At 43.5% G+C, this 17,771-nt stretch overlaps 1 protein-coding gene across 3 annotated transcripts in view; it reads left to right on the top strand.

Annotated features, from left to right (window-relative positions):
* The window catches only part of pik3c2a (phosphatidylinositol-4-phosphate 3-kinase, catalytic subunit type 2 alpha), a 36,034-nt gene that overhangs the window by 6,412 nt on the left and 11,851 nt on the right, over nucleotides 1–17,771 (top strand). For all 3 annotated transcript variants that reach the window (XM_034534253.1, XM_034534254.1, XM_034534255.1), the window contains exons 3-14: nucleotides 6,950–7,047; nucleotides 7,362–7,534; nucleotides 11,104–11,224; nucleotides 12,260–12,371; nucleotides 12,592–12,671; nucleotides 13,040–13,103; nucleotides 13,747–13,893; nucleotides 13,976–14,003; nucleotides 14,141–14,381; nucleotides 16,618–16,740; nucleotides 17,114–17,281; nucleotides 17,564–17,681. In XM_034534253.1, the coding sequence (XP_034390144.1) occupies nucleotides 6,950–7,047; nucleotides 7,362–7,534; nucleotides 11,104–11,224; nucleotides 12,260–12,371; nucleotides 12,592–12,671; nucleotides 13,040–13,103; nucleotides 13,747–13,893; nucleotides 13,976–14,003; nucleotides 14,141–14,381; nucleotides 16,618–16,740; nucleotides 17,114–17,281; nucleotides 17,564–17,681 (1,473 nt within the window). The remainder of the gene's footprint in view (nucleotides 1–6,949; nucleotides 7,048–7,361; nucleotides 7,535–11,103; nucleotides 11,225–12,259; nucleotides 12,372–12,591; nucleotides 12,672–13,039; nucleotides 13,104–13,746; nucleotides 13,894–13,975; nucleotides 14,004–14,140; nucleotides 14,382–16,617; nucleotides 16,741–17,113; nucleotides 17,282–17,563; nucleotides 17,682–17,771) is intronic.

The raw sequence follows: 17,771 nt of genomic DNA, 5'->3' as shown, positions 1-17,771 counted from the left end.
GCCAGTCGAGGGCACTTTCAACGTGCTGTTCCAATAGAAGTCCATGTGTGGGACTTTACAGACCTATAATTATCCACTCGTCAAAGGCAGCTCGGCCAGTCTATACAAACAGCTGCGTCGTCCTGTGGGGTTGAGGAATGTCTCCTCCCTTTTGGAAGGATGAAACGCCATTTGTTTACACCTGCCCATATGATATGTTGTGTCGAGGTTCAAGTCAGACAACCACGTTGTGTAACTTTAGCCTTTTTTAAGCTCTGCATTTTTCCGCATACGTCCTTAAACACTTTATTTTTTTTTCTGTTTTGTTTTGTTTTAACCTGCATCCATTATGTCTGCAATCTTTGTGTATGTGAGGTTGAGATGGTTTGTGTGTTTGCGCCCATGTTATCATAAACATGAACAAACCCGTACCCCCCCCCCCCCCCCCCCCCCCCCCCCCCCTCCTCCAGAGATCACCCTGTAAGTAGCTTAAGGGATAAAAGACGACTTATTTTGTGAATTAAGTAGGAATATCTACGTGCTTAGTAATAAGACGACAATATTTGCCTCACAATAAATGATTTCCGGTAGTTTGTATGTAGAAAGCTTTTTTTTTGAATGTTCAGTTTGCAGTAACTGAGACTGTAAAACCAGGAGCTACTAGGCCATATAACACTTTTTATTTTATTTGAACTGTATTTCTCTTATTAGACCGACGCTTATTGAGCCAGCCGGCTTTGGCCTTGCTTTCTCAAGGAAGGACTAAGACATTGCAGTCTCCTGAACATAGTTTCTGCATGGTTTTATGCTCTCGTGATAACCACATTTTTTCAAAGCGTGCATTTATGTTAGATGTTAATTTTTTTTTCCCGACCATTTCAGAGTGTCTCTGGGTTTCAGTTCATTTCTCTGTGTGAAATAGAAACTTGCTTGAGCTTGTTTAACCTTGTGTGTTAAATATTTCTTCTTACCATTGTTAATGATTTAAACCCGTGGTGCATAAATACACAATCCTGTTAGAAATATAAGATCCATTAAGACAGTGAGTGACCTAAGAGCGTTTGTGTTCATGAGGACAAGCAAGAAGCAGTTCTGGATCTCAGAATAATTTGAAATTAAAAAAAAAAAAACCCCTGCTGTGGTTTGTTTACTGCTTTTTATACCTGATGATTATTATAATAATAATCATTGATGCCTCGTAAACAACCACTTATGTTTTTACAACGGATGTAAATAACTCATAAAATACGGTGTCACCGTACGCAAAATCAGTGGCGGAGCGAACGCCAATCCTGGGGTAGAGCTTGCCTTTCAACAATAGAAACTTTACCATGTGTGTCGCATGCGCAACACGGACCAACGTTTTTAGGAAACGGGCAACGGTGCGTTAAAAACGGGCTCCTGAAGTATATTGCGTTCCCCGGGGTCCGTCCCGCGGCATGACGTCACTTCCTGTGTTTTCGTGACATACTCATCGGGGGCCGTGGTCACCGGTCAGTGTGACATACCACATGGACGTCAAGAACCCCTGTTTACAAGGTCGAGTAGACTTTTTGAAAAGTTGTGACTACACAACTTTGTGTAGTCATAATATTAAGGGTTTGCAAGTGTAAACTGATGTGTGTTTATTTACAGTTATAAACTTTATACTACATCTCCAACAGCATAACTGGGGGAAAAAGGAAACCAAAACAAGTTTTCAAGTTGTTGGGGGAAACAAACACTGCACTTGGTTGCTGGCCCCCGTAACCTTGAGAAATGTGACATTGCGCAACTCTGAATCAGTCAGCAGAATCAATTTCTCCACACGTTAACGGAGTCATGCTTCTCATCCGTGGCCTAACGATGAGGAATCGCGTCCTAATAAATCAGAATTCGCCTGGCGTAGTCCAAGGAAACGAATAATTACCATTGTTTCCAAGATGTGTGTTCAGATAATAATAATAACTTTATTTATGTAGCACCTTTTTTAAAAAACAGGGTTTACAAAGAGCTCTACATAGAAGCAAGGCAAAAACATAACGTCAATACAAGTAAACATTTCAGAAAATACATGAGGCAAAGGAGACCATGCCATATAGGCAATGAACACAATAGAGGAATAGAAAAATACAAATACAAAATAAAGCAGAACAGACAAACCAAAATAGGGGAAACAAAGAACTGCATAAAAGGACGACATCACTAACAAGCAGTTCTATAAAAATGGGGTTTAAGAAGTGATTTTAAAAATAAGTTAAAGTTAAGATGGCAGTGAAGTCGGCCTTGTTTTTAGTGAGATGTGGTAGTGTGGGCAGAGAGAGGTGCAACATGGAGACTTAAGTCATCTACTGTAGAGTCACACCCACTCTACTGTATCTCTCAGTCTCTTCTTTTTAGTCTTTTAATGCCCACGTGTCTCTCATTCGCTCCAGGTCCCTTCGCTTTGGCCATTTTTTTTTGGGGATATGAAGCTGCATGGTTCGCGATAATCAGCGGTCGAGCAAACAGCTCTATCTGCAGTCACGCCTCACGGCACCGAACGGCCAACCGTTTGCAAAAGCAGCACTGGAAATTAATACGTCATTTACCACGTCTGGGTTCATAATACCTTTATCTTCACGATTGTTTCAAGAAGTGCGCCGTTCCACTTGATTCAGTTGATGAAGGCGGCGGGGAGTTGGTTTGTGCACTTGGTCTTCAACTCCAGAGAAGAAAATGGTAAATGCTGCGAGATCGGAGGTGTAGGAGAACGTACATGTTGTCGTTGATGACTGTGTGTTAATGGAGATTATGAATATGTAATGAGCCTGATTTTTATTTTATTTATTTTTTAAACGTAGGCTAGATTCAGTTTCCAGTAATGCCGTTGAAAGCTGAAGCGTTTCGCTCGTGCTTTCACTGCAGGCCGAGCGAGCGTGTCTGTGCCTGTTCCTTCCTTCCAAAGATTTCTGTCTGAACTGGCACATTTTATTTTATTTTTTTTAATCTGAACATAAGTTGTCATTCAGGGTGTGTGTGTGTACCGAATAGTACGCCAGCATGTTGCAAACCGGATTCCGATCTCTCCTTCCAGATATTTAAAGAGCTCCAGCATGCTCTTCTACATCTCTCGCACCCCCACACCGTCCCACTCCAGACGTTGGCCCATTATCTTTTTTTATTATCATCTAATTACACCTTAAGCACTGTTCCACCTGTCAGATTGCGTGTTTGGAAGAGGCTGTAGCTCCGCGTCGTGGCATGGATCCCAGTTGATTGCGTGACTCACTGTGGGACAACGGCTCCGTGTCTCCGAACCTTTGCCCTTGGCAGGAAAAACAGGAGACGCGTTGTGGATCGAGGAAGCGGGTAAGTCACCAGACACTAATGCGCATTCATAATAAAACAACGTGTTTATGGAATAAGTCAGATTCTTCAGAGATCTTGGACGATTCTGTGATTTCAGTCTATGAAGTGCGAGTGAGGTAGCCGTCGGGTCGTTTTCCGGATCGAAAGAAGAAGTTGAGCTGGTTCCTCTGATGTAACCCCCCCCCCTCCCCTGGAGCTTCTCACAGGCACCAATCAATGAAGCTGCATTTAAGCAGAAGTGCCCATCCCCCCCCCCCAAAAAAATGAAAGTTATGGGTTGCTGAGTATTCACAACCCATTTAAAATCAATCACTATCTCCTCAGCAAGTGATCAGCACATCACTCACAGAGTTATGTCGTAAAGAAATGAAGCCTGAGGCGGCTGCAGTACATTTCTTGCTTGTGCTGAGTTCAGACTTCTGGGTCATTTAGATCATGTCAGATAAATGCCTGAGAATATATATATATATATATATATGAAATAAATTATACAAGCTACTGTTAAAACATTTATGGACGTTTGAGCACCCTCAGACTAAAATATTTCGCAGTTAACTTCTCATTGCGTCGCTTCACGATTTTTTAAAAACCTGTAGTCTGACACTCGAGTGCAGGTTTCCTTTGGACAGTCCGGGGGTAATTTCCATTAGGCTGGCACCGAGTGGCGCGGAGGTATCTAATGTCTAGAGGTGTAGTGTAACTCAACACTGATGTTGGGCTTGGAATTACCCCCCCATCCGATGGTCTGACCCGTGTCTGTTTCAACTTTGTCTACACGACAAGAGCTGTAGGCTCGAAGCTTGATAAATGCCACATCCTCTACAAGATTGATCAATATTTCACTTTTAGCTTGCACTATATTTTTTTTAAATGAATTCTACTCGTGGGGAGTATGGCAACACTACGCTGGTATAAAACCGTACTGCGTGAGTTAAGTGCCACGGTGAAAGTCAACAGAGAGGCTACACTTTCCATTTTAATAAACGTGGATGTTGGGTTTACTCTGAGCTTACCGGAGAGTTTTAGGGACACCTTGAGTATTAGAAACGTTCTTAATACGGATCTTAATATTCAAAGATGGTGCTTCGTTTCGTTCCTGTGAAAGTTGCTCAACTTGGCTTCCTCGATGGTTTTGCATTTCTCGAGTGAAGTCCTTCTCCACTGGGGGTTGTGATGATTATTTTGTTGTGCATCCATGTTTGCATGCACTAGAACAAGCAACACAGGAACTCTTCTCCTCAGTCAACCATGAGGTTAAGTTACCCAAGAAAAAACAGCGTGAACAGCATTTACGGCCTCGGACATTTTGTAGAAGCAGGAGTCACATGATTTATTTCTCAGGAGCAGAAGGTGTCCAACTAAGTGACGATAAGTGGAATCCTTCAGGGTGATGTTGAAGAGACTGCGAAAAAAACCCCAGCTCAAACTACTTGTCACATTCCACCGTTCACTCCACATGACCGGCCGCCATCGGGGTCACGGTCTTACCCCCTTTTTATGTCGTGCGGCTGAGTTCTCTCGGCATTAAAGTCGGGGAAAAGGATGAAGGAATTTGTCGACGTGCGCCGCGAATCGTTTTCCAAGCCGTCGTTCCCACGACTTCGGGATCTCCTGGAAATCGATGGAGCGAAAAAAACAAAGACGGGGGCCCGTCGTCTCTCAACGGTTTCCCTCAGTCTCTCTATCATCCTCTCTCTCTCTCTCTCTCACTCTCTTCTCTCTTTGAGTATCTGTATTTGAATCTCTCACCCTCTGTTTAATTGATTTCCCTGTTTTTTTTGGTGTTTTCGTCGCTCATATTGAACCGCTAACGGCGTCGTCTGCAAACAAATATATATATATATATATATATATATATATATATATATATATATATATATATGGATGTTTTTGTGCAGGCGGGATCCCGGTCTCCTCTCTCCCCCCTCGCTGGGGAGATGCAGGTGGTTTCAGGCTCGGCCTCCTTTTCCGAGCTCCACATGCTGGCTTCTGAGATTATGTCAGGTCAGCACTTTGAACAAAAGCTCTCGGGGCTGCACAGTTATGGGCTAAACGATATCTCTGGATGTTGTGATTTTGGTAATTTGGCGCTCCTTTTTATTTTCGTTTTAAGATGTATTTCAGGGGCGCATTTGAAGAGAAAAGGATTCATAGTAGGATTATTCGACTGTATTTTGATTATTCAATCAATCAGCAAAATATACTATTTTAGGAAGCGAATAATTCTTTAGATCGTTTAGAAATGTCAAAAATATTCTTTGGTTTTAGTTTCTCCAAAGTGATTTTAAGTAAGTACAGTTTATTTCATATCGCACTTTTCACAGACGAAGGTCACAAAAGTAGTTGTGAGCACACAAGAGAAAAGCACAAAAAATAAAATAAGTCACAGTAAAATACACAATAAAAACAATAAAGAAAATTAAAAATTAAAAAACGGATAAAAAGCAGGACGTTTTTATTTTGTATGTATTTTTTATTGTGTACTTCTGTTCTACTCCTGTACAGCACTTTGTGACCTTTTGTCTGTGACTAGTGCGGTATAAATAAACTTTAATTAATTAATTAATTAATTAATTAATTAATTGCTTATTTACTTAAGGCGAGTGTGTGGGACGGACAGTGAGTTGAACAGGTTTGACCTGAGGCTGGCGAATAAGGGGCGAAGTAGACCGTCTATCTGTGAGGAGTTGCTGCTCATCCTCCTTTATTTATTTTTTTGTATGTTTGACAATTGAATATTTTTAAGTTTTTGGATTGTTGGTCAGACAAATTAAAAGTCTCCTCGGGCTCTTGGGCTTTTAATACACAGAATAATTAAATCCATTTGTCAGAATAATTAACATTATTGTTAGCTGCAGCCCTAATTTTGTGGTTCTAACGTTATTAATTCATAACATTAAATGTCTAAACTGGCTGAGGTGTGATTACAAAACATCTGATGATCACCAGTGAGAAAGTTTAAAAAAACAAAACTATTATTATGACATTCCAAACATTTCCTTTTCCCCTCGCTCCCTTTTCTTCCCCGAGTGATGTCAGAGGGGCAGATTTTCCAAGCTGTGACAGAGCACTTTTTTTTTTGCAGACAGCCCCAGAGCCCGGTGCAGAAAGGGGGCGGGGCCTTTTCACTTCTCATTTCCTGTGTCACAGGAAGTGCATTCCTCGGCCGCTTGACAGTAAGACGGCAGCACAAAAAAAAAGAAAAACAGGCCAGTCTCCAGAGTAATTCCTAAGGGAGCCGTCTGGGAAAAAAAATCGATTTGATAAGAAATGTTTTCTCGATTTTTATATTGCAAAACTTTTTTTCTGTTATTGTTGGTGCAAGAGAGACTGAAAACTAAACCTAAATGTTAAACTTTTCACAGTTTTAAGAGATGAAGGCATAAAAGAGCTCTCTTTGTGTGTTTCCTTGTGTCCTCTACCCTTACTGACATGCGTATGCGCTCTGTAGGATTCCTCATATAATGAACTATAATAAACTGATATAACGACTTCATATGTGTTGGACACACACCTGGCCTCTCTCCATCTGGCCTGCTTCTGTTTGACGTATGTGAGCGGAGCGTGTTACTCGCATGTGTTCTTCAAGCGCCCTGATGCTTTATGTGTGTGTGTGTGTGTGTGTGTGTGTCTCCTTTAGGACAAGGGAAAAGGAAAAGCTTTGGTGAAGAATGCCGCCCTGGAAGAACCGGACGCTCAATGCCTGGAGGTTGTCGCCTTCTGTGAAGACGTAGCAGCGTAAGATCCCTCCTGTTTCTGTGATTCCCTGACCCGTCTTTTTCTTGTTTGACATTAATTATGACGTATTGTAGATGGACAAACTCGCATGTAGCAGTTCTACACCAGAATGTCTGTCCAAAAGTTTCATAGCTAATCCATAAAAAACGCTTCTTTTTGAGTGTAAATGCATGCTGAGACATATTACACACACACACACATAATTGCATGTTTTCCAGCGCTGTTCGTTTCCTGAGCCAGTTGATTTGTTTGTTTTTTTACATGTAAATATAATTTGTTTATGTTTCTTTCTTTTTTTTTCCTCCCTCTACTAGCCTGCGCTCCAAATTCCCTCACGGGGACATGTCCACCAACCCCGGCTTCGTCCTGAGCCCCGTCATTTCCCAGAGAGACAGCAGCAGCGGCGGCGGCGACAACAACAGCTGCTCCGTCAAGGTTTCTATTGAAATCTCAGAATCTGAGCAGCCGGTGACCTTCACCTGTGACGGTGAGCATCCAGTGGCACGATTGCCAGTTTAACAGAGAGTAAAAGAAGAGCACGATTTTACACCTCGTCTTACACTGCCCTCGTCCTCATTTCTAGAATAGACGTACGGTTAATGGAAAGAAGGGCCCCAGTGTTAGGAAATGTACAGTATCAATACACAGATGATGCAGCAGCACATTGAAGTCAGACAGAAATGAAACGCTTGTGCCCACGTTTTGCCTTTTATTTTTTAAGCGGGAGCAGCTCAGATTGCAGATATGAGAGCTCTGAATGAGGAAACGACGGTCGCAGCTGCCAAACTCTTTGACCCCCCCACCTCGTTCTCTCTTTTCTTCTTTTTTTTCCTGTCGTGGGAAGTACACCACGTTCCTTTTCCACACAAATAAACGTTTGTCCCCTCACCATGAAGTAACCATGTTGGGCACGTTGACCCTTTTTTCTTTTTTGGTTTCCTTCCATGGGTATATTGGCTCACCCCTCGTTATACTCGCACGAAACTACAACCGCTGTGATTGACGTGTCTTTCGGTGTCCGAAGCCAAGCACACTGAGGCTGTCAGCCGGTCCGCTGGGCTTTGTTGTTCGGCATATTACCCCAACTGTGTGACCAAGTTCTCCAGTGGCTCCCTGAGGATCAGCATTAGGCCACTAAGTGTGTGCTTCTGTATTTATATATATATGTGTGTGTGTGTGTGTATAATATATATAAAAATACAAAATATTGGGTTTTATATGACAACCAACCTGTATATTGAAGCATAGGCAAGCCCTAAGCACTCATTCGTGTGCATATGTAACGCACTGACCCACTCTGCAGAGCCCAGTTCAACAGCAGCAACCTATAGTCCTAAAAGTACTTTCCTCACTTCCTGCGTTGACTCCTGGTTTACCTCTCCTTTCTGCTTCTGCTCAGATCCCCTCCTCTAAGCCACTTCCTGGATGTGTTTCCTTCTTTCCTAGCATGATGTCTCGTTAGTTAGTTTCCCGGTCGACTTCCAATGTTGTCAGCGGCAGCGTGTTGACCCACATTGTTGGTGTTGGGATTCCTCCGGTCGGACATTGCTGGAATTTGCTCTCCGGGGAACAAAAGACCTCAGTTCTGCTCAAAGCTTTGGATGGAAGAATGGGGAGAGATGGAGGACAGGAATAGAGTACTTTAGTATTCTTTCTTTGTCTCTCGCTGTTCTCCTTCCCTCTTTCCGTTGCATTTCTCCATTTCACTTACGCTGTACTACACTTCCTACTTTCCTGTTTCTCTTTTTTTTAAATATATATATATACCGCTCCTCCCTTCCCTCGCATTACAATCTCCTCCACCATTGTTTCCTAGCGGCATCTCCTGAGGTCTCTTGAACATGGCATCACCTCAGAGACTAATCAGATTAACACAGGGCATAGACATGTGTCACTCCCCTCTACGTCTTTTTCTTGAATTTCCTCCCTCACACTTTCTATTCTCCCTCCATCTTCCATTATGTTATCCTTCCTTACTCTGCACTTATTTCTCTTTTTCTTTCTGACTTTTATCTGCTGTGGAAATTGCTAAATTGTTTAAAAGGAGACCAATTGTCCATCTTTAGAGCAGAAACAAACATGGTTACAGCCTGGTGCAAAGAAAAACGGTTTTGTTCTCTGGTTAATTTCCTCGTTCACGACAACTTAACCGGGGTTACATTTTTATATAACTCACCTGTTTGAATGATATTGAGGCTTTTAAGTTATGCATAATTAAGGGGATGGCAGCGTAGAGTGACTGGTGGGTGCCGTCTCCACCAACAGCCACCTCTTTGCCCATTTCTTTTTGAGTCAGGCTGTCTTTTGGAGCCAATGAGGACCGCCACGGAGCCGCCGTCCATAGTTCATACAGTCTGTGGTTACTTCTGGTGCATCTTTGCCTTTACCCTTTTTCTAGAGAGCAGGCAGAAGGAAAAACCATTGATTCTTCCAGGGCTCGGCCGTGAACTGCTTTGGATTCGGGGGATTCCTGACATACTGTGGCTGAAGAGGGGAGATGGAAGGAGAGGAAAAAAAGATAGAAATGCAGAAAAACGTAGACGGAAGGGAGAGTCTGAGCAGAGAGAAATACTGATTGAGGGAGTCAGGGGAAAGTGAATGTTGTGAAGGTGCAGAGAAAAAATTTTAATGAGACGGATCGAGAAAAGAAGTGCTGGGAGTTGGTCTCTAGTTACTGTCTGTGGCTCAGAGGGCCTAGAAGAGGAGGGACGACCAATCTACCCGGATAAAGCTCGAGATGTTCCCGTGGGATTTGTCAAGGACGACATGCTGATACGTTTGTGTTCAGTGCGTGAGATAAGCGCTTAGCGCCGTGGAGTCCCTGAAGCTACAACGGTACGCCTTTTTTTTTTAATCATGAGTTTGCATTTCAGTTTGAACGATAGTTCTCAGAGCTCCGTTTGCTCTTTGTCATGTAGGAATGACATCATTCTTCTTTTTGCATCTAAAATATATCGGTCCAGTAGATTTAACAATTGCTGAGTCATCTCGCCAGCGCCTCTCATTGTGGATCCGACATACACAACACTGATTGGACCTGAAACCTGCTCCATAGGTTACTTATGCTAGTTATTGAACAGTTATTTTTGGGTGTGCCCACATGTGACCCCCCCCCTCCGTGCCAACACCATTCCCCAACCATGTGTGAAATGGTCCAGCAGCATTAACAAAGTATGAATTCTCTCCTCTTTTTTATAAGTGGTGCCTTTTTTTTTTTTTTAAATATACAAAAAAAAGCCCTGCTGGAAAACCCCTCACCACCTAAGAGCACTTACAAAATGAGGCGTAGCCCGCCTTAATTGCTTTGTTGCAACACGTGCATAACCCTGGCGAGCACCACCGTAACCTGAGTGTGTGTGTGTGTGTGTGTGTGTGTGTGTGTGTGTGTATCTGTATCTGTCCGTGTTTGTGTATCGCCAAGGTTAAGAATGTGCTAAAAAACCTCTTCTGAAAGTAGCTAAGCGGCAGGATAATCTTCTGTGTATCAGGTTACGCTCTCCACCCAGACTTCCTCCTGCCAGACACATCAGATATCCGAGCATACACAAACAACTAGAGTCGACTCCAAATACCCCCCTCCACACAATCCATGTCATATGGCTCCACAACACACAGCTTTTGATTCCTTTTGATTTGAACACGGGTTTGAAACACGAGCCGGTTCAAAACACGGCAGGAAGGTTTTTTTTCTTTTTTTTTTGCGGTCGGGAGCGAAATTCCGATAAATGTGAGGTCGGGAGTTCAGTTCCCACAGCAGCATATGGGTGTCTATGTTGAACGAGGCTAGTTAAAAATAAAAAGTATGATGTTTGGGATGCTCCAAATTCCTCATTTCTTTGACTTGAACCACCACAAAGCCACGTCTCGTTGATGCACCTTGCATTGTGCTCCAGCTTGTTTTTAAGTTTCCTGTAATTGAGGTATAAAGCATTGTACCACATTCTCCTTACGTCTTCTCCTTTTGCTCCCTTTCATCATTCTCTCTCTCTCTCTCTTCACCAACCGCTGACCCCATCCCCTCACCATCCGTCTCTCCTTCCTCTCCTCCTTCCTCAGTGAGTTCTCCGGTGGAGTTGTTGATCAGTCAGACTCTCTGCTGGGTCCACGACGACCTGGACCAGGTGGACTTCTCCAGCTACCTGCTCAAAGTCTGTGGCCAGGAGGAGGTGCTGCAGAAGTGAGTATGCGTGCATCTCCCGAAGCGATAACGTTTTAAACAACCGACTCGGCGGTTTTTTGTTACGTTAAGCCCTCGGCTCCATCTGTTGCTCCATCACTCTTCTCTGGGCTTCCACTGAATTCTCTCCTCCCTCTAAATTGGGATACATGGGAACGGTTCCTCCCCAGACCATGGTTCTTCAAGGCCCAGTACACTCAAATGCTTTTAAAGTTACATAATTAATCTAACCATATTTATTTAAGGGTTATTTTTTTTTAACCTCGGAGACGGTTAGAAGAATTTTCGGTGCTCATTTGTTTGTTCACTTGCTACTTTTAAAGATAACTGTGCTGCACATGCACTGGGAGCCCACTGTATAAAGTGTACATCAGGATGGTGGTGGATTCTTTGATGCGTCCAACAGTTGCATCATTGCTTCAGAGGTTTCTGATTGGCTGCATTTAAAGCCAACTTTGCACAGGATTGGTGGCACAAAATATCTAAACAATCTCTAAGTTTATCACCAGATTTTGGACTGTGTAGAGATATTCTTGGCAGAATAGTTTAGTTTTAATAAGTAACTTGAAGGACCCTTTCAATAGCAACATATACTGTGTTTATGTTCATTCATACATACAAACTACTTTGGTAATTTGGGTTTGATAAATAAATAAATATAAATTAAAAATATATATATAAATAAATATATATATATATGTGTGTGTGTGTATGTATATGTATGTATGTATGTGTGTGTGTATATATATATATATATATATATATATATATATATATATTAAAATTAAAATAAAACTGACACAATGTAAATGGTTGTGTTCCCCCAAAAATATAGACTGAACAAATATTACAATTTATAGGACATCTCCATGGTATAAGAGGGATAATCTACTAGAAACCAACACAGTCACACTTCACTGAAGGAGTTTATTATTCTCTGTGTTTTTCCTTTTTATTTAATAATCGCTCATTGTTGTCCTCGACGTACCGTAGGACTCTCTTAACCTCGCGTCTCTGTGTCTTTCTCCGCCACAGTAAACACAGCTTGGGCAGCCATGAGTACGTCCAGAACTGCAGGAAGTGGGAGAATGAGATCACGTTACAGCTGCTGTCTCGCTCCACCATGAGAAGAGACTTGGCCCGCAGCGTAAGTCCACCTCGCGTAGTAACGAGCTCTCGTAAAATTTACAGGAAGATTCTTTTTTTTTTTTTTACTGAACTGTGACGTCGTACATTTAACGTTGGACCTACATCACGTAATCCTCTTTTTTTAATGAAATGATGATTTTAAAACGATCACTTCTCCGTGAGGCTGACCCGTCATCTCAGACGCTCAGTTGGTACATTTTGGACTTTTTTTTGTTCAGGCGGAAGACGACAACTCTCTGGTGGATTTAGAGAAGCACCTGGGCCAAGTGGAGAGGCCATTCAAGGAGAATGTCACCAGGTATGTCGTTAAGGAAGGATGCTGTTTATTATGAAGAAGCATGGTTGGCTCTATGTGGTCTTCAGAATGGAGTTAAATGTGTAGCTTCTGTTTAGGTTGATGCAGAATGAATTCATAGGGAGGCTTCTGGAAGTTGTCTCGTTATAGTATAACTATACTTTGCCTTTCAATGGCATGTGCATTCTTTTTGTTATTTCTATAATACAAAAATATTTAAAAAATCCTTTTAGCTGTCTTAAGTTAGCTAGAGTACATTCATTCCTACATTCTGTCCTGATCTGATTAGCCCAAACAGTGAGTGAAATACCATCTAAGTTCTGTTGTTTCTCATCCCTCTCTTCTCTCTCTCTCTGTGTGTTGTCTTGCAGACAAGGCCTCGCTGATTATTTAGAAGGCTATCACAATCAAGTCAACATCTGCCTTCAAAACGAGGTACACAGCGTCCCTCTCTAGGTCTTCAAAGTAAAGTATTTTCCACGTCTTAAGTTTGGAAAAACATGAAATAATCAATCGTATTACGGCCGTCATTGTGCCCGTGAACCCTTTGCCCGTCCCTCAGTGAGTGTTTGTATACAGTTAAGCTGATGACAGCATTAACTTGCATTTGTAGATCCTTCACACATTAATGTAAGTATACGAGGACATTCCTGGATGGCAGGCTTTCTAGAAACTGCACATCTGGTTTTCAGCCAGTGCAGGGTTTTTTTGTGGAGTAATTGAATGCAGACTGAACTAAACTAATGCTCCGCCCTCAACCCAACCCGATAATGATATCAAGATTTATTTGAGCGTGCCTTGACCAAAACCAAAGCATGTGCAGTAATTGATGTGCTTGCAGCATGCAAACGGGTGTTATTTGCACAAAGGTGCACGGCACAGTAGGCTGGTTCGAGTTTGAAATACCGTTTGATGGATTTGTTGGTCTCACAGAAACGATGTGTTGTTCTGGTGCTAAACAATGTGGTTTTTACTGTTTTTTTAAAGACCAGCTGAAAGAATTTTAAAAAAAAACAGGCTGGTTGGAGCATGTGAAGATTGATGCAGTTCCAACCTGCCTTCCACCTCTTGTGTTCAGAGTACCCAGTACAAGACCGTGGACCGGGTGTCGCAGACTTTGAAGAACCTTTGCTGTGCTCTGGATGAGGTGGAGACCCAAGCAATCACGGAGGCCATCAAACGGCTGCGACACGCCGTCAATCTACCCAGGACTCGCTCACCCAAGGTGGGCGCGCCTCACACGTTCACACGTAGCGTTGTTTGGATGTCAAGATGTCGCCCTAACACCAACATGTCTTGCTTTGTAGATGGGGTCGGCCGGTCAACCATCAAATGGTACGTTCTGTATTTAAAAACCTAGGTGGTTTATTCCAATACCAGGTTACATCTTCTAATAACTGCGTTTGCGGTCCCGACAATTACCGCTATGTCTCCGTGACCTCCCGCTGACCCCCTGGCTGCCTCTTCGACAGGTCACACCAGTCCTCTGGAGGAGGGCATGGCCCTACTGACGCAGGCTGTCTACGGCCTGGCCAAGCTCTACCTGCGCTCCTTCTGCCCCCCGTCCGCCTCCTTCAGCTCTCCTCCGTTGTGCCAGGCCGGCGACGGGGAAGGAGCCGAGGGCAGGAGCAGCAAAGAGGCTTCCGGCACCACAGACCACCTCCAGTTCACTCTGTTCGCTTTGCACGGCATCCCGGCCAACTGGGTCAGCAGGTAAAGAGTCTGACGGTGAAAACCTGCTTATTTTTGTATAATACTTTTAGGGGCACTAGAGACTCCTGAAGTGACAGAGGTGGATGTCTCAGAGATGAGACTCTGTATGAGACAATATATTGTCAAGGGTTTTGGGAAATTGAATGTGTTGTGAGTTGAAGCGCTCTTCCTTTTTATTCTCGCATTTGATCACCCACTTGTTTCTGTATTATTAGTGCCACCCACATTTCATTTCATTGTGCTTTTGCGCGATAGGGTTGAAGATGAAGGCAGTGCAGAAGTGCTAAGTGCATACAATTAGTGCAACGGCAGCTTAAATTTACAAGCAGCCGACAACGTGATTGTCTTTTTAGATTGTATGATAACGTTTTATTGTTAAGCAGCAAGGTCCAAGAGGAGTGGGGCTTTTTTTTTTTTTGGACCAAATTAAAGCACAATCTCACGGGTTGTTTTCTTCTCCTAAACAAGCGGCTCCGGTGTTGCTCCCCACGTTATTATTCTTTCCGCGCCAGTGTCCAATTTCACACCGACTTTCTATCTCCTGCAAAGCGTCTGGTCCGCTGAGAGAGCTGAGACGGATTTTTCCGTTCCCCGGCTCTCACGCATCAGTGACCGGGATCAGTACTTTTTTTTTTGACAAGCCCTTCCACAGTTGTATAGGTTTGTTGGGTCTGGAGACGTGGGTGAATTGACTGTGTTACTCTTGCTTTGGGGAGGGGGGGGGGGGGGACTGGGTTGAGAGTTGAAAAGACTTTGAATTTGCACAGGAAATCTGTGTGCAATTTTCACCTATTTTCATCACAAAGAATAGTCCTCAGCTTTAGAGATTAAGGAACTGTAACCCTGACTAAGATGGAGGAAGTTTTTAAAGGTCCGCCACGGTCCCTTCCTTCCATGGTAATGTTCTGTCCGTCCAGCGAGGCCTTCATAAAGAGAGTAACTGCTTAATAACAGGCCCATTTACTCGGGCACGGCCTCTTCCTGCAGCTATTTTAAGCCGGCACCAAACATCGCCGCAGTGACAGTCATTCCAAAGACACGTTTCCCCCCACCCCACCCCCGAGGTGCCACAGCGAGCACAGTGTTTGGGTAGCTCGGCGTGTATCGGTTGTGGCGTCACGATAACGCTCCCTTCATGAGGTCTTGAGCGCCTGGCGTTGTTGTGGCTCGCGCGTCCTCCCATCTGGAGCCTCGCTGCGTGCCACGGCATTGCCAGCATATTGAGATGCCGTGACTAGCGGCGTCGCTGCCAACACAGATGGCGCCGAGCGGCGGATCGAGCTCGCAGTAGTGAAAGTGTGTGTTTTGGGGTTTTTTTCACTCTCGTAAGTATCTCTAATAAAAAATTTAAAAAAAACCCTGGGGTTATTTTTTCTTAACTTTTATTGCATGGAAATATAAAACCTACAGCAAACTGTGCACGCCACATTCTCTATAACTGCAATTATTTGTTTGTTTTTTTGTTGTTTTTCAAATCATAAAAAGCATAAGGAATTCAGATAATAAATAGCTGTTTAATGTTATAGTCTTAACGCCTCTACACTGCCACGGCCCACCCACACAGGAGTTGCCTCTCTCTTCTCAGGTCTCTGTGGGTTGACGTGTCGAAACAAGTGCAATTAATAATGTCTCTTTTAAATGTTTGTTGTTTATAATGACTCATTGATGTGCCTTACTGGGACTCTTCAGTGGAACTGAAAGAAATCTATTGACAAAGCAGGTTGTTTTGACTAAAACCAAAAGGTCTAATCAGAATAGCTGAAAGGACCTGCGTGGATGTCTAATTATATTACTGGTTCTACAAGCGGTGTTGAAAGTAGGAACTGGTTCAAGTCCCAAACTCATGGGGAAAATCTGGTCGGGGAACATGAAAGAGATGCTGCCCGCTTCCTTACTCATCTCTGCGTTTCCCTTGAGCAAGGCACTCAGCCCCGAGTATACCTGAACGTATACTTGCAGAAATTGAGCAAGCATCACCGTCTCTTTGAATTTAAAAAACGCACTAAATGAGAATTGTACACATCTACACACACACACATAAGCACCATTGTTGCACTCCTGCAGCATTTCCAATGCCTGTATCCTAGCAACTAATGAGCATTGACATGCATCGTCAACTTTCTACTGTTAAAAATGTCAAATCTACTGGCTGTGTAAATATCTGACAGCCACGTCGTGCTTACTTAAAGACACGTGGGCACAGTAGCGACACTTCTTGTGTTGTGTTTTGTTGCAGCTATGAGAAGTACTTCCTGATGTGTTCCCTCACCCACAACGGCAAGAACCTGTTTAAGCCGGTCCAGTCCAAGAGAGTGGGCACATACAAAAGCTTCTTCTACCACATCAAATGGGATGAACTGTGAGTGATTGTCTTGGCCTCCTTTTCTCTTTTGTTCATCTCCTCTACTCTCAGTTCATTTCCTTTTTTATATTCCTTTATTTTCCTCGCCTCCTTTCTTCTCATCTTATTTCCTTTCCTCTCATCACCTCTCTTCTCTGACATATCCCTAATAATAATAATAATAATAATAATAATAACAACAACATACAGTTTGCACTCTCCTCTCCTTCCCTTTCTTCTCCTCACCTCTCCTCTTTGACATTTCCACAACAACAACAACAACAACATGCTGCTTGCACTATCATTTCATTCCTTTCCACTTCCTCTATTTTCCTCTCCTCTCTTTCCCCCAGCCTCTCTACGTTGCTGACACTGTCCTTGTCTCCCCCAGGATCCACTTTCCCATCGCGGTAGCGGTTCTCCCTCTGGAGTCCATCCTGAGCCTGACTCTGTTCGGGGTGCTGAACCAGAACGCCGGCGGCTCCCCGGACTCCAACAAACAGAGGAAAGCTCCAGAGCTGCTGGGCAAAGTCTCGATGCCGCTCTTCGACTTCAGACGGTGAGGAGAGAGGAACGTCCGGTTGTGGCCGGTCATGTTTTATTCATGTCGTCTGACTGGATGTCCCACTCGTTATATTGTGTATGAAATATCACTTGAGAACGGTGTCATTGAAACGAGCCCGTGCACATTGTCAGCAGGATTAAAGCACTTGTTTTATACATTCTTGTGAATAAAAGATCCTCGCGGTTGACGTCCTTGCCACATTATTAGGACTGCTGTTTATTAGATTGTTTACCCTGGTTGTTGTTGTTGTTGTTTATGGCGGACTGTGTTACGCAGGGTGCTCGCCAAGGGCAGCAGGTTGTTGTGCCTGTGGACGTCCGCCCAGGGAGCTGCTGCCGCCGCCGGCTCTGCAGGCGGCCGCAAGAGGGTGCCGGCAGAGAGAATAGTGCTACAGGTAGGTGGGGGTGCTAGTAGCAGCTAGTGGTTTTAGTGGTTTTAGTACTGAGAGTAGTCACGATTCATCAATAGTAGCGATTGTACTAGA

The sequence above is a fragment of the Cyclopterus lumpus genome, chromosome 6, assembly GCF_009769545.1.
Source record: "Cyclopterus lumpus isolate fCycLum1 chromosome 6, fCycLum1.pri, whole genome shotgun sequence".
NCBI lineage: Eukaryota > Metazoa > Chordata > Actinopteri > Perciformes > Cyclopteridae > Cyclopterus > Cyclopterus lumpus.
This window is presented reverse-complemented; position numbering and strand designations above follow the sequence as displayed.